Source organism: Perca flavescens, chromosome 8, assembly GCF_004354835.1.
Source record: "Perca flavescens isolate YP-PL-M2 chromosome 8, PFLA_1.0, whole genome shotgun sequence".
Taxonomy (NCBI): Eukaryota; Metazoa; Chordata; class Actinopteri; order Perciformes; family Percidae; genus Perca; species Perca flavescens.
The window spans coordinates 35,116,690-35,133,195 of record NC_041338.1 but is presented as its reverse complement, the minus strand read 5'-3'; the positions used below and the strand labels follow the sequence as shown (position 1 = coordinate 35,133,195).

At 41.4% G+C, this 16,506-nt stretch overlaps 1 protein-coding gene across 5 annotated transcripts in view; it reads left to right on the top strand.

Annotated features, from left to right (window-relative positions):
- Positions 1 to 16,506, top strand: part of LOC114559609 (voltage-dependent calcium channel subunit alpha-2/delta-4) — a 245,186-nt gene that overhangs the window by 212,255 nt on the left and 16,425 nt on the right. For all 5 annotated transcript variants that reach the window (XM_028584356.1, XM_028584355.1, XM_028584354.1 and 2 more), the window contains 4 exons: positions 8,816 to 8,886; positions 11,987 to 12,062; positions 12,525 to 12,577; positions 13,574 to 13,629. In XM_028584356.1, coding sequence (XP_028440157.1) covers positions 8,816 to 8,886; positions 11,987 to 12,062; positions 12,525 to 12,577; positions 13,574 to 13,629 — 256 coding nt within the window. The remainder of the gene's footprint in view (positions 1 to 8,815; positions 8,887 to 11,986; positions 12,063 to 12,524; positions 12,578 to 13,573; positions 13,630 to 16,506) is intronic.

Genomic DNA, 16,506 nt, shown 5'->3' with positions numbered 1-16,506 from the left:
TACAGAGCTGCATATGTTCAGTCCTCCGTCTCTTCCACAGAGGAGCGCTGTTCGGTTATCTCTTACGTAATAACGTGTGGATCTGGAGCAGGCTGCAAACAAAGAGCTGGAGCAGCTTGTCCTGTCTGCGGATCCAATCAGTGAAGAGCAGTGACCCTTCTTTAGTCTCTACTCCAAACTAGACAAAAGAGTCAAACTGAACATTATAACCTTCACGAAGGTAGAATTCACTGCAGGACTGTTGTATTACGTAGACCGCAGTAGTTTCTAGCTCAGTGGACACTGAGTGTAACTTAAAGCTAAGTTTCATAGCGACAAATGCTAATTATTACTATGTACGTACGTAACTACGTACAGTACAGGCCAAAGGTTTGGACACACCTTCTCATTCAATGTGTTTCTTTATTTTCATAACTATTTACATTGTAGATTCTCACTCAAGGCATCAAAACTATGAATGAACACATATGGAATTATGTACTTAACAAAAAAGTGTGAAATAACTGAAAACATGTCTTATATTTTAGATTCTTCAAAGTAGCCACCCTTTGCTTTTTTTTGATAACTCTGCAAACCCTTGGTGTTCTCTCAATGAGCTTCATGAGGTAGTCACCTGAAATGGTTTTACCTTCACAGGTGTGCTTTGTCAGGGTTCATTAGTGGTATCTTTTCCCTTATTAATAAAAAAGCAAAGGGTGGCTAATTTGAAGAATCTAAAATATAAGACATATTTTCAGTTATTTCACACTTTTTTGTTAAGTACATAATTCCATATGTGTTCATTCATAGTTTTGATGCCTTCAGTGAGAATCTACAATGTAAATAGTTATGAAAATAAAAGGAAACGCATTTGAATGAGAAGGTGTGTCCAAACTTTTGGCCTGTACTGTATATAACCACATACGTAACTACATACATAACCACATACGTAACTATATACGTAACCACATATGTAACTACATATGTAACTATGCACGTAACTACATACATAACCACATACGTAACTACATACATAACCACATACGTAACTACATACGTAACTACCTATGTAACTACATACGTAACTACATACATAACCACATACGTAACTACGTACATGACCACGTACGTAACTACATACATAACGTAACTACGTACGTAACCACATACGTAATGGCCCGACCCATAAGCGAACTAAGCGGCTGCTTAGGGCCCCCTGTGGCTACCAGAGGGCCCCTAAGAGCGCTTGAAATGTCCCATGATAGAGCTCATAACAGGGCCGGTCTATTTACCAGTCCTTCCACAAAAATGTGGAGACTTTTTTGTGATTGTTGCGGGCAAAAATCCTTGATTTTGCGGCACGTTTTTTTAAAAAATGCGATGAAATATGCGGGATATTTATGCAATTTTATGCAATGAAATTGCAGGAACTTGCAAAAACTGCATTTGGTGATGTACACGTCGCGTAATTACATCACTTCATAACATTCCCATGGCAACAGGGGAAAGTGGCTGCTCTTGTGTGAAGTAAACGCAACATTTTTCAACTTTCTGCTACGATATATGTGACTTTTTTGCAACGAAAATGCGGGGATTATGAAATCATGCAAGCCCCGCATATTTTACGCGGAAATCTGCAATTTATGCGCCTTTGGCTGATTATGTGTTGAATTATGCGATCACATAATCGCATGTTTCTGGAGGGACTGATTTAAAGATAGTGTTGCTGCTAATAGGTCTCACATTAGTCTTTAAATGCGTACTTGTACATTATGAGTGCTTAAACTAATATTTACAATACACAAGTTGCAATGTGGAGATTACCCAAACCAAATCCTGCTTAGGGCCCCCAAAAGTCTAGGGCCAGCCCTGAACGTAACCATATACGTAACTACGTAAGTAACTATGTACGTACACAGGGCTCGACATTAAGGCTTGTCCGCTTGTCCGGGACAAGTGGATTTTTTGTAGGACAAGTGGAAGAGAAATTTACTTGCCCCACTGGACAAGTTAAAACTCAAACAAAACAAAATGCCACTCATTTCGTCAATGTTACAGAATTGAAACAAATACATATTTTACCCCACAATACCCCACAGCGGGTCGGCGGGCCGCTAACGTTAGAACCAGCCCGCTGTTCAGCGCATTCTCCGAAAGCGAAGCAGCATGAAAGCACGGCGAGCTAGCCGGTGTTAGCTTGCTAACTCCACCTTAACGTTACCTCCTCGCCACATCGTTCACAGAAAACAAGCTGAAAACAGAAGTCACTCGTGGCGATAGCAATGTGCTTTGTGTGGATGAAGCATTATATACGTTATTATGTGCCACTCATTCCGTTTATGTTACAGATTTTACTTTACCGATTTGAAACAAATACATTAACTAACGGTTAGACCCAGCAGCAGCGGGAGAGCGGACCGCTGACGATAGACCCAGCCCACTGACGTTAGACCCAGCCCACTGTTCAGCTCCTTCTCTGTAAGCGATACAGCAAGAAAGCACCGCGGAACCAGCAAGCCAGGCAGCCGGTGATCGTTAGCTAACGTTAGCATGCTAACTCCGCTTTAACGTTACCCCGTCCCCACATCGTTCACAGAAAACGAGCCGAATAAAGCTGTCACTCGTGGCGATAGAAGTGTGCTTTGTGCGGATGAAGCATGAAGTTAATTTGACTCTTGACGGCTGGCTCTCTGCCTCGTAACGTTACTAGCTGCTCCGCTACTCGTTTGTAGCGGATTAAATATCAGGTAATAATCAACTGTAAAGTAGCTAAACCTTTTTAAAAGGATCCCTTGGTAAGTGAAATTGTAGAAAGAAAAGAAAAAACACGCTGACACCAACATTTAGTGGCAAAATCCATTGTTATGTCTACAAAATTATTTTAGATATAGTATAAGTTCAAGTCACCACTACCTCTAGTCAAAATATTGAATTAGTATCTCAATATATTGACTCAGTATCTCAGAATATAAACAAAGAATATCAAAATAATGAGAAACTATAAAATATTGACTTAATCTCAATATATTGGCTTAGTATCGTAATATATTGACTTAGTAACTCAACATATTGGTTCAGTATCTCAATATATTGACTTAGTAACTCAGAATATCTCAATATATTGACATAGTAACTTAGAATATTGACTAGGAATCTGAAAGTAATGAGAAACTTTAAAATATTCACTTAGAATCTCAATATATTAACTTCTGCACACCGGCGTGCAAAGTATAACTTTGTATTATGAGTCTGGAGATCCTTTATTCTTGTTGAAGGGGAAATCTATTCTTGGGACACATTTGTTTCTACTGTTTAAACTGAATTGTATTAATGTTGATAGTGTTTGGATGCTTTCAATGGTTTCTTCAAATTCTGCATTAGCAAAACACAAAAAAAAATTATAAAATGAATCTTTACCCGGACAAGTGACTTTTGTTCATGGACAAGTGAAACGTAAATGTACTTGTCCGAAGGACAAGTGCCTCAAAAAGTTAATGTCAAGCCCTGCGTACATATGTATGTACGTAACTATTTACGTAACGACGAACATAACTATATACGTAACTACATATGTATGTAACTGAGTACGTACCCGCGGCGTAGATTCAACGAAGAACCATACATTAGGCATAAGTGTACAAAATAGGAAAAATTACAATCAGATCCTAAAAGTCTTAAAAAGGTTTTTGAATTATGGTAATGTAGATGTTGATTTTAGTGATGCCGGCAGATTGTTCCAAAGAGACGGTCCTCTCTTTTTATTGGTTAAATTGTTTTGTTTTAATTTTTTTTTTTTTTTCGACTTTCTAACTTCTTCACTCACTTTAATTGAGATAAGTCAAATTTATATTTAGTTTCCTACAACTTTTACGTATTTCTTATAAATACAATGAATATGAGTGAAGCAAATCTAACCACCAATGGACCTTTTTCACAGCAGACATGTTGACTTGTCATAGTAGGAAAAGCACAGCTGAAATTGATAACCTTAAGGATGGCTCAATTCCATCAAGTGTCCCAGTAAGCTATTTCAGTGAGTCAGCATGCACAATACCAGGACCTCTCCTAAGTGGAATGTAGCCATCATTAATGGTTTAATACCAGGGTCTCTCCTAAGTGGAATGCAGCCATCATTAATGGTTTAATACCAGGACCTCTACTAAGTGGAATGTAGCCATCATTAATGGTTTAATACCAGGACCTCTCCTAAGTGGAATGTAGCCATCATTAATGGTTTAATACCAGGACCTCTACTAAGTGGAATGTAGCCATCATTAATGGTTTAATACCAGGACCTCTCCTAAGTGGAATGTAGCCATCATTAATGGTTTAATACCAGGGTCTCTCCTAAGTGGAATGCAGCCATCAGTAATGGTTTAATACCAGGACCTCTACTAAGTGGAATGTAGCCATTATTAATGGTTTAATACCAGGACCTCTCCTAAGTGGAATGCAGCCATCATTAATGGTTTAATACCAGGACCTCTCCTAAGTGGAATGCAGCCATCATTAATGGTTTAATACCAGGAACTCTCCTAAGTGGAATGCAGCCATCATTAATGGTTTAATACCAGGACCTCTCCTAAGTGGAATGCAGCCATCATGAATGGTTTTGAATACACCTGTGCTTTTCCTACTATGACATGTCAACTTGTCTGCCGTGAAAAAGGTGTATTGCATATTTTACAAGCCTTTGGCGGGTGGATTGCGCTCATTTTTTAACCCTGCTTGTCAGTGTGAACGAACTCATGCACTCTGAATAGCAAGTGTAAATATTGAAGAATGTAAATTGAGACACAGCCCAAACCAACAACCTTGAATATGGCTGCCAGAGAACTTTAACTTCTGACACAAACAAATCTTTGTTTCAAACCTATGAGTACTTGTGTGACGTTGTTGAAGTAAAAGAAAATCTCACTTCTGCATGCAGCCAGCACAATGTTCCAGTGTAACCTTAAAGCCAGAATCCTTTACCATAGAAGCTCATTTTTCATTATTTGCATGTCTGCTGCATTCCCAGTGGCCTTACTAAGCAGATATTATGATAAAGTGCTTCCTCCGTGTTTTCGCTGAGCTCTGGACTTTGCAGGGAGTTTTTGTGGAAACACCCAGAATCCTCCCCGGCATTAGAGCCGCTGTGGTGTGAAGGTGTAGTGCGTTGCAGGGCAAGGTAAATATTTAATCAGCAGAGGAATTAAATCGCTGCTGACTAACAGAAATGGGTCATAGTGAGGGAGTGTGGTGAGCCGCCTTGTTATTGGTCGGTTTGATCAATGATGCTGTCTAAGAAGCTGCTTCTGGAGGCCACTGTTCATCCTCAGGTTAGACTCTGAAACATGAACTAATACTTTCTGTACTTGGTATTTTAATGTTTATTTGCATAGGTGCAAGTATGGAGTAGGGCTGTGCACAATAAATCGTTTTTATTATTAATATTTGATCGTCATTGCAAAAGGCACTCAGAGATTCTTGTGTTTGTTCAATTCAATGTTCAATTAGTTCAGTTAAAGAATGTTGGAAATGATTTCCTTTTATTTGTTTTAAATTCAACAAGCAGTTTGCTGTATTTTAGCAAAATACCGAAAGCACTGAGTACACTTCAGCAGTGGTTTATTTATCGGATGTAATATCGTTAGTGCATGTGGCATATTTCCTCATATAGTGCAGCACTAGTATGAAGCACACACCTACGCCTCACACGACCCTCAGCCCTAGCCAATGCCCGTCCCTAGATGGGTCTTTAAAATTCATAAAACTCAACAACAAATACATAAAAGACAATACAAAACACAAACTCAACGATAGATACGTACATTAAGGGCTGCCTATCCTGCATCCGGCGCAGCGCAAAGCCTGACGCGAGTGTCTTTGCTAGTTTAAGACCGACGCAGTTGTCAATATCCTGTCCAGTGCCCACGTTCAAATAGCAAATGCACCTGCGCCCATCTGTGCGCCTATGGGCGTGCTGGTCTTACAGGGAGGTGTGTTCAGGTGCATTCTGGGCATGCTGGTCTTACAGGGAGGTGTGTTCATGTGCATTCTGGGCGTTTCGCGCCATTGACCAACAAAAACCTGGTCTAAAGTCAATAACGCAGCATTTCATTGTTATTTTAACAGAGCATTAGTGAAATGCTCCTAGGCTCGTGAACAGCGCGCACACACTATGCTTGTTACACACACAGGGACACACAGCAGCACACACACACACACACACACACACACACACACACATGCAGAAGATTACAAATAAAAATATTACGGTGCAAATCCTCCATCATAACAGCAATGCTCCAAGGTCCAAACGCGCCTGGCTTTTAAAGGGAATGGGAGATGATCTCTGATTGGTTGATTGCATGTTACGCCCCAAACACACCTCTGATTAATGAAGACACTAAGGACAACCCTTTAGGACCAGGCGCCCGGCACACGGACACTTTTTACCGCCCTCAAACTAGCAAAAGTGGATGTGGACACGCCCTGAACACACCTGCGCCAGGCGCTTCACGCCATGTGATTAGAATCGTTAAAATAGGGCCCTAAAAAGCAAAACTCAGACAAACTAAAACGGGTTTCATGCTTCGCGTTGGTCTCCTTTAATCCTCCGCGCTAGCTTCACTCTAGTGTACAGCACTGCGGAGGAGGGTCTGGCTAGTCCACATAGCATTCTGGGATGGGAGGAGGAAAAGGTGCTCTGGTTTATTGGCATTTCTTTAAACCAATCACAATCGTTATTGGCCCCAGGCGCCGGATGGAAACCTGGTGCCCCTGCTATAATAGCCTCAGGAGGGAACTTAGTTTACAACCGATTTTCGTTGGTTTTTACGTCATGTTTGCCGCTTCTTTTAACGTTTTTGTTGCTGTTTTTTATCTACTTTTTCGAGATTTCTTTTGTTTGGACAATTGTTACCATGTTTTTGTCGCCTTCTACAGGGTTTTATTTGGAAACTTTTCTCAAAAAACGCCTTTTACGTTATTGAACTTTTTGGTGCTTTTTCCAACATTTGTCGCCTTTTGAAGATTTTGCCTCTTCTTTTTGAGTTTTGTTTTCGACAATTTCAGCTAGCTGTCTTGATTTACCCCGCAGAGATCTGAGGAGCAGTTAACCATAGTCCTCAGAAATCCACCGGAGGTTAGAACGCCAACACAAAGACACAGGAAAAGAGGGGCATCTGGAGCACCGGACCAATCCCCTAAAATGAAACGACGTGGATATAGACTAGCTTCGCTCAAACTGGGAGCTGACCTGATCTGTGATTTACTGCTACAATGTTTTGCTGTTAGCTGTGTTTTTGTGCTGCTGCAGTCCTGAATATCACTCAGCAGAAACACAACAGACTGCTGACCGAGCGCCTGGCAGCAGTTTTGACTCTGGCTCTTATTTTTTAAGTTTATTCCCATATGTTTACTGCTGCTGCTGCTGCTGTCAGGTAAACAGAGGGTCAGGTTTCGCTGTAAGCAGCGTCTGACCTGCGAGTCCTCCGAGGCTGCTGGGGAATGTCCCGTCCAAGCGGAGAGAAAGTGTGTGCAGAGAGCAGCTGAGACAAAAGGCTCTGAATAATTCAGGGACTCTGGTGCTGCTGCTAAGGGCCAGACTTTAAATCACAGGTTATCACTCTCTCTGTTTTAAAGGTATATAGGAAGTGATGTTAATCCAGTACACTTTTTTTGTCGAATTCAGCGAACACCTCCTCACGGTCACCTGGCTTTCTATTTTCTGCGTGCGCTGGGAGAGAAAAAAAAAAAAAATCTGGCGTTAAAACACAGCCCTGGCCAGACAACTCTATTCCAGCCAATCAGCAACAGGCGGTGACAGTTGATGGTGGGCGGCCAGTAGTTATCTGTCCCTGAATCTGGGGGGGGGGGGGCAGAGCTATTGAAGGGGTCAGTTGAGTTCAAATATCGATAATCTTTGTGCAGCATCGCGTACTGCACCTTTAAGTCCCGGTGTAACCTCTAGGGATGGACCGATTATCAGCCCTGGCCGATTATAGGGCCGTTTTCTTTTTTGGCAGTTTGCAGATGATCTGTATCTGTGTTTTTGTTGCTATTTGTAGTCCCTCTGCTCCGGTTTCTCTCCCCACTGAGTCTGACTTAAGGCCCAGACCCACCAATCAGACGGCCGACCTTCGGCAGAAAAGCCAGTCGGACTGATCGGTCTCCCCGAGTTGGTCCAAAAAGTGTCTCAGAACACACCAAAGAGACGAGACGCAATACGTCTCCATAACAGCAGGCGGCGCTAATCTGTATTGTCGGCCAAAAATGAAAACCGGCAGCTGATTGGACGAACGCGTCACGTGGGTTTGTTTTCTCCGGGAAATTCAAAGCCAGACTGTCATGGCGGCTCGTTCAGAATACAATATCATATTGGACTAAAATAGTTCACTGAAATGTGTTTCTGAAAACATTTTAAGAGAGAAATAGACTGTGATGCAGTTGCTGAATCTGTCTTCATTTCATATCAACAAAGCTCAGTTCAAAAGACTACTCAGATTTTGAGAGACTCTAGTCACGCTCATCCCGCTCCCCGTTTCCAAGTTAGCTCTCTCCACCAATCAGACGGGTCGTTTGAGTCCGACTGCCGACAGGGCCCGCCCCGCCGATTATACATGTCAGGTCGGCCAGGTTCGGTACAGATCCTCGCAAAAATCACACTGTGATGATTTTTTTATTTTAATATTTTTCAATGAAAGTGAGAATAATGAGACAAACACTGATCATTCCCTCCAATATCGCAATCGCAGTAGCAGTCAAAAATAATCGCAATTAGATATTGTCATCATATCGTGCAGCCCTAGACCAAACTACTAAACTTTTGCCCACGTTGTGTTTTTTCCAGGTCGGACGCTTCTTGGGCGAGGTGGACGGGTCCGTGATGGCTTCGCTCGTCAAGATGGGACTATACAAAAAGTAGGACTGACGGACAGAAAGCACTTCATGAGACATCTTAAAGGAGAAATCCGGTGTAAAATGACCCTAGGGGTTAATAACACGTGTACCGAGTCGACCGTTTTCTGGGATATGTTTTCACGCTAATCGAATGTGACCAATCTTATCATCTTGGGAAAACAATCGCAACCAGTCGAACAACGAACGCAGTGCATTTTAATAAACGGATATAACGGATCGAACTAACCAAGCATGGGTCGCCCCTACTTGTATGCTGTACCGTATTAGCTTAGTGAAGCATATGTTGTGTCTCTGTTTTAACATTTACTAATAATTTGTCCTATTTCTCTTTTCTTTCATCCTGTTTTATCCTGTTTTTATATAGCAAATGTTAATAGTGTTTATCTTATGTCCTGTTATTGTAATTTAAATTTGCCAAATGGGACTACCGATGGAAATTAGCCTTTGGGCTAAAATCTGGCACTTTTACGTGTACTGCTGTACATGTTCATTAAATGTGCATTGTTCTTAAATAAATAAATACAAAATAAATAAATTCCTAGCCTCGTGAGACCGTCCTGATCTGGCAAATTCCAGTTTTCCACTCACAGATCAGTCTGGCATCTTGAGATGGAGAAAATTTGGAGCCGTTCGCCAAACGACCGACCAATCGCCGTTGGTTTTGAGGCGGGTTTAGATGTGACGCAACGAAAAGCGACTGTTCGGTCTAACCAACGTGGCAGCTTCCACGGATGAGATGAGCGTAGCTATCGCAGCAAGTTTTATCTGAATTAGAAAGTATTCCTTCGTTGAAAGAAGCGCAAAAAACGGCACTGGAGGCTTTTCTCGGAGGAAAAGATTTTTTTTGCTCTTTTCCCGACTGGTTTCGGCAAGAGGTTTGATCTGATTGGTTGATTTGGCACGTCTATCACCAACATATAGGTGGTGATAGACAGATGGTTTATCCAATCAGCTAACCAGGATTTTCGCCCCTTCCCAAAAGTTCTCCAATGGAAAGTTCCCAGATGGAAATATGCCGAGCAAATGCGAAGCGATCCATCTGGTGGAGTCAGGTTAATAAATTCCTGCATTTCCATGAAATTAAATTTCACAAACGTAATTCCTTATCGACCCATTGGGAAACCACCACGGACCGCGCGAGATTTCAAGCGACAGTTCAGCTCACGTTGCACGCCGTTCGTCGTTCGACCGGTCGTGACTGTTTTCCCCAAGATGGCGCCCGCCTATACGTGAACGGTACTGTTTTTCTAAACTACAGTACAGGCCAAACGTTTGGACACACCTTCTCATTCAATGCGTTTACTTTTTATTTTCATGACTATTTACATTGTAGATTCTCACTGAAGGCATCAAAACTATGAATGAACACATGTGGAATTATGTACTTGTACTAGTACTATGTACTACTACAAAAAAGTGTGAAATAACTGAAAACATGTCTTAGATTTTAGATTCTTCAGAGTAGCCACCCTTTGCTTTTTTTGATAACTCTGCAAACCCTTGGTGTTCTCTCAATGAGCTTCATGAGGTAGTCCACTAATTAACCCTGACAAAGCACACCTGTGAAGGTAAAACCATTTCAGGTGACTACCTCATGAAGCTCATTGAGAGAACACCAAGGGTTTGCAGAGTTATCAAAAAAAGCAAAGGGTGGCTACTTTGAAGAATCTAAAATATAAGACCAGTGTTTTCAGTTATTTTTTGTTAAGTACATAATTCCATATGTGTTCATTCATAGTTTTGATGCCTTCAGTGAGAATCTACAATGTAAATAGTCATGAAAATAAAAAGGAAACACATTGAATGAGAAGGTGTGTCCAAACTTTTGGCCTGTACTGTATCTTTTTAATAAACTGTCTGTACACTTACAAATTTCTCAATGCTTCTGTTTACATGTAAGGACCCTCATTATGCTACCGTTGAAGTGTGGTGCTATGTTGAGCCTTGTTAGTGGTGTAGAAATAGAGATTACTTTTAACTTTACCCTCTGCCCTGACGACTAGCGCTACAAGCTAATTAGCGGTTTGGGCTAAAACTGGTCACATTCGATTAGCATGAAAACACATCCCAGAGAACAGTCAACTCGGTACACACGTGTTAACCCCTAGGTTCATTTAGCACCGGATTTGTCCTTTAAAAGTGTTCTAAGTGATGTGACGCGTATTTTAGGCTACAACATTTTTCCGCTAGCTGCCTGTCCCCTGAACACACTGTAAAAAACGCGGTCTCTGTAGACAGTTCGGGCTCCACAAACGGAAACAAAAACAAACTGTGCCAACCTGCCCCACTAAACATAACAAACAGTCTTCCAGCCAATAACCGACAAGAAGGAGCTGGTTGAGCCATCACCGCAGCAGCGTTAGCTCGTAGGCTACTTCCACAATGCGCGTTCATGACTCAACCAGCTCCTTCTTGTCGGTTATTGGCTGGAACACTGTTTGTTATGGTTTTTGGGGCAGGTTGGCACAGTTGTTTTTGTTGCTGTTTGTGGAGCCTGTAGTCTTCAGAGACTGCATTTTTTAACAGTGTGTTCAGGGGACAGGCAGCTAGCAGATAGTGAGGAGATGTTTTTTACAGTGTGTTCAGGGGACAGGCAGCTAGCAGATAGTGAGGAGATGTTTTTTACAGTGTGTTCAGATACAGGCAGCTAACAGATAGTGAAGAGATGTTTTTTACAGTGTGTTCAGGGGACAGGCTGCTAGCAGATAGTGAGGAGATGTTTTTTACAGTGTGTTCAGATACAGGCAGCTAACAGATAGTGAAGAGATGTTTTTTACAGTGTGTTCAGGGGACAGGCTGCTAGCAGATAGTGAGGAGATGTTTTTTACAGTGTGTTCAGGGGACAGGCTGCTAGCAGATAGTGAGGAGATGTTTTTTACAGTGTGTTCAGGGGACAGGCAGCTAGCAGATAGTGAGGAGATGTTTTTTACAGTGTGTTCAGGGGACAGGCAGCTAGCAAATAGTGAGGAGATGTTTGCTGTGACAAAAGATGTTGTAGCCTAAAAAACACGTCACATCACTTAGAGCACCTTTAAGGTGAGAGATGTTAGGAAGTTGTTGAGACGTGAAGACATGAGACTGAATGTTTGTCTGTGTGCAGGGTATCCCTGTTCGACTACCAGGCCATGTGTAAGAACAGTCATCATCACGCCAGCAGCGCCCGCCCTCTGCTCAGCGTGAGTTACCAGCAACCATGCACAACGTGTGTGTTAGCTTCACTGACCACGGCTCCACTTAGCGTGTAGTCATAGCTGCAAGTAGGCCTGTAACAAGGATTACATCATGGGCTTATTGTCAATTTATATTTAAATAATCACTTAACTGCAATTAATTGTTAACATTAGCTAAGATCTTAAGGCAGTGGTTCTCAAATGGGGGTACATGTCCCCCTAGGGGTACTTTGGAGAACTGCAAGGGGTACATGACATTTTTTGCAAAATGTTTTTCAGTTACAAGGCTGTTTTTCATTTTTACGTTTTTTGGTCTAAAATAAAATGAAACAAAATGGTATTTCCTTTTTTTCCATTAATGGAAAAAAACGAGTTCTCGACTCTGCATTTTGTCATATGTAAAAGCTCCACGATATTAAAAAAACACTTCCTGTATTATATCAACTTGTTTTTCTTGTCCTCCTGCAGCCCTTTTATTGCATCGCTGCGTTAATCAGATGGCTCTTCTCCAACGCTCTGATGTAAGTCTCAACAGATGTTTTATTATTACTGTTAGTCAGTAGTTCGTCGGAGGAGAGCGACAAGAAGTAAAAAGGTTCTCTTAATACATCTGTCGGTACACGATCCGTTCTGCCGGCACGATCCGTTCTGCACATGCGCAAAATGTTCGTGCATACGCTGTTGTACGAGGATTTACGACACTGCAAGATCTGTTACATGCTTCCGGTCGACAGCCAAGCTAACGTTAGTTTAGCTAACAGCTAATTCGGCTAACCGCTAGCTGAGACAGTATGTGATAACTTTTAAAGACCCTCAAAATAATATTGAAAATAAATGTTAACATATATAACAGCTGTTACATCAGTTCTACTTTACTTGTGCTCATTTAAAATACAATCACTCAACACTTGTCTTTATTGTTATTACTGTAAAGTCTTAATGTAGCTGTAGCCTGCTTCTCCCATTAAGTTTGACTTAACGTCATTTTAGACTGAATCTAGCTGTCGGCTAGCGGTTAGCCGAATTAGCTGTTAGCTAAACTAACGTTAGCTTCCCGGTGGAGGCTAGTAGCTAGCGTGGAACAGATCGTGCAGGTCGTATCCTCGGTAAAACAGTATTATCTTGCGCATGTGCAGAACGGATCGTGTACCGACAACATCCATGGTCGTTCCACACTCAACATTATGAGCGTCATGCAGCAACTCAATTCTTGATTGGCCAGCGGAACGTTCACATCAAATCGTTCAACTTACTTCCTGCAGCTTGTTCCATCCTGCGGCGACATATGTTCACATTTTCTTTTAATGTAGCGCATTCATTTAAAACGGAAGGCAGTCAGTTTCACATCGTGCATGCATGAATAAAATATTACGGTTCTTAAAAGATCCCTGTATAGAAGTATAGAAAAGTATCCGCTGGATGTGATGCTGTGTCGATACGCTACAGAACACGTTGGTAGTTTTATACCATTTCTTTTTTCTTTTTGTGGTTAACGATGTGTTTTTGTCTCCCGTCAGGTTCCTGCTGGACTTTAATCTCTGTGGTCTCTGGCACTCGGATTACTTTGTGGACGGTAAGATGTGAAAACATGTCACGTGAAATGTCGTACACACAGACAGGTTGAAGAAGTAACAATACCACCGGGTAGAAATACTCTGTAAGGCTATCTTCACACTTGGCGTCTTTTATTAAACTATCTTTTAAACGCCAGCACCGACTTGTTTTTCTCCAGCTCGGAGCGTCTTTTTGAATTTGAAAAAAGTTCAACTTTTCTGAAAATAAACGCCCTACGCCAAGCGCTTTTTTTGACAGCCGACCAATGACAAGCGGAGGAGCCAGACCTGTCGTTTCCATAACAACAACAAAAATTTGAGTCGGAGCACAGCGAGATATATGATATGACCGAGTGCTTCGTGTACAGGGAACTCTCTTTGTTCCAACGTTAGCACCTCTCTCTCTCTCTCTCTCTCTCTCTCTCTCTCTCTCTCTCTCTCTCTCTCTCTATTCTTTCTCTAGCTCGCTCTACCTCTTTGTTTTATCTCAGAGATAGACCTTTAAAACGTCTTTGAGACCTTTCTGTTTAACCAGAAACAGCTCTGAAGTCTCTAGCTCTAAACCCACCAGACTCAATTTAAAAAAGCAATACTTTTAGCGTGTATAGAGCCAACATATCTTCACATGTAAATCTGTAAACTATATGTTTATTTCAACCACAACTAGAGTGGTGGTGGTTGGTAAAGTGGAAAGACGACCAAAAACTGCTTTTCATAGTTTTATTTTGTTTCCGTCTACTTCGAATGAAGTGTATTTTACGATGCTAAAATTACTGTTTATTTACGTGGAGTCTGGTAGGTTTAGCGATAGAAATTTCGCAGATGTTTTTATGTTTAAAAAAAGGATCTTACTCTTCAACAGATAGGTCGCCCTCTTTAGAAATCCTTTCCATAATGCTGTCAGACACTTAGAATAATAATCAGACCCTGTCAGCAAAATAAATTAGCACTTTTGTGAAGGTAAATACAAGCTGGACTACTGCTCTATTCACTTACATTGTAGCTTTTTTTCTTTCTTAATACTGGACCAGTGTCACAAGTTGTAGTTCTCATCAGTCACTCAGACACAAAAACATAGGAACATAGGGTTATAAAATAAAAACGGTAGTTACCCTTTTAAGTACTTCTCACTGATACATCATGATGAAATGGTCAATATTAAAAGATCAATTTCAGGATTGTATTACTCGATATCAGATCACTCAAACAAAGATTTTAACTGGAGAATCTATTATTTGAAGCCAGCCCTTGTGAATTCCATCAATGGATCAAGTAAGTCTTTATAATAATACATCACAATTTATTTGTTGATGATGTGTTGTTTCAATAATCTCAATTTGTAAAGTAACTAAAGTTAGTAAATAAATGTAGTGCAGTAAAAAGTGCAACATTTCCCTCTGAGATGTCGTGGAGAAATTAGCAGAAAATGGAAATTGGAAAGTAAAATACAAAAAACGGAAAAGTAAATACCTACAACCAAGTACCTACAATTGTATGTACAGTACAGGCCAAAGGTTTGGACACACCTTCTCATTCAATGCATTTACTTTATTTTCATGACTATTTACATTGTAGATTCTCACTGAAGGCATCAAAACTATGAATGAACACATATTGAATTATGTACTTAACAAAAAAGTGTGAAATAACTGAAAACATGTTTTATATTTTAGATTCTTCAAAGTAGCCACCCTTTTTTCCCTTATTAATAAAATAGCAAAGGGTGGCTACTTTGAAGAATCTAAAATATAAGACATGTTTTCAGTTATTGCACACTTTTTTGTTAAGTACATAATTCCATATGTGTTCATTCATAGTTTTGATGCCTTCAGTGAGAATCTACGATGTAAATAGTCATGAAAATAAAAAGTAAACGCATTGAATGAGAAGGTGTGTCCAAACGTTTGGCCTGTACTGTAGTTTAGAAAAACAGTACCGTTCACGTATAGGCGGGCGCCATCTTGGGGAAAACAGTCACGACCGGTCGAACGACGAACGGCGTGCAACGTGAGCTGAACTGTCGCTTGAAATCTCGCTTGAAATCTCGCGCGGTCCGTGGTGGTTTCCCAATGGGTGGATAAGGAATTACGTTTGTGAAATTTAATTTCATGGAAATGCAGGAATTTATTAACCTGACTCCACCAGATGGATCGCTTTGCATTTGCTCGGCATATTTCCATCTGGGAACTTTCCGTTGGAGAACTTTTGGGAAGGGGCGAAAATCCTGGTTAGCTGATTGGATGAACCATCTGTCTATCACCACCTATATGTTGGTGATAGACGTGCCAAATCAACCAATCAGATCAAACCTCTTGCCGAAACCAGTCGGGAAAAGAGCAAAAAAAATCTTTTCCTCCGAGAAAAGCCTCCAGTGCCGTTTTTTGCGCTTCTTTCAACGAAGGAATACTTTCTAATTCAGATAAAACTTGCTGCGATAGCTACGCTCATCTCATCCGTGGAAGCTGCCACGTTGGTTAGACCGAACAGTCGTTTTTCGTTGCGTCACATCTAAACCCGCCTCGAAACCAACGGCGATTGGTCGGTCGTTTGGCGAACGGCTCCAAATTTTCTCCATCTCAAGATGCCAGACTGATCTGTGAGTGGAAAACTGGAATTTGCCAGATCAGGACGGTCTCACGAGGCTAGGAATATATTTATTTTGTATTTATTTATTTAAGAACAATCCATCCATCCATCCATCCATCCATCTTCGTCCGCTTATCCGGTGTCGGGTCGCGGGGGCAGCAGCTCCAGCAGGGGACCCCAAACTTCCCTTTCCCGAGCAACATTAACCAGCTCCGACTGGGGGATCCCGAGGCGTTCCCAGGCCAGGTTGGAGATATAATCCCTCCACCTAGTCCTGGGTCTTCCCCGAGGCCTCCTCCCAGCTGGACGTG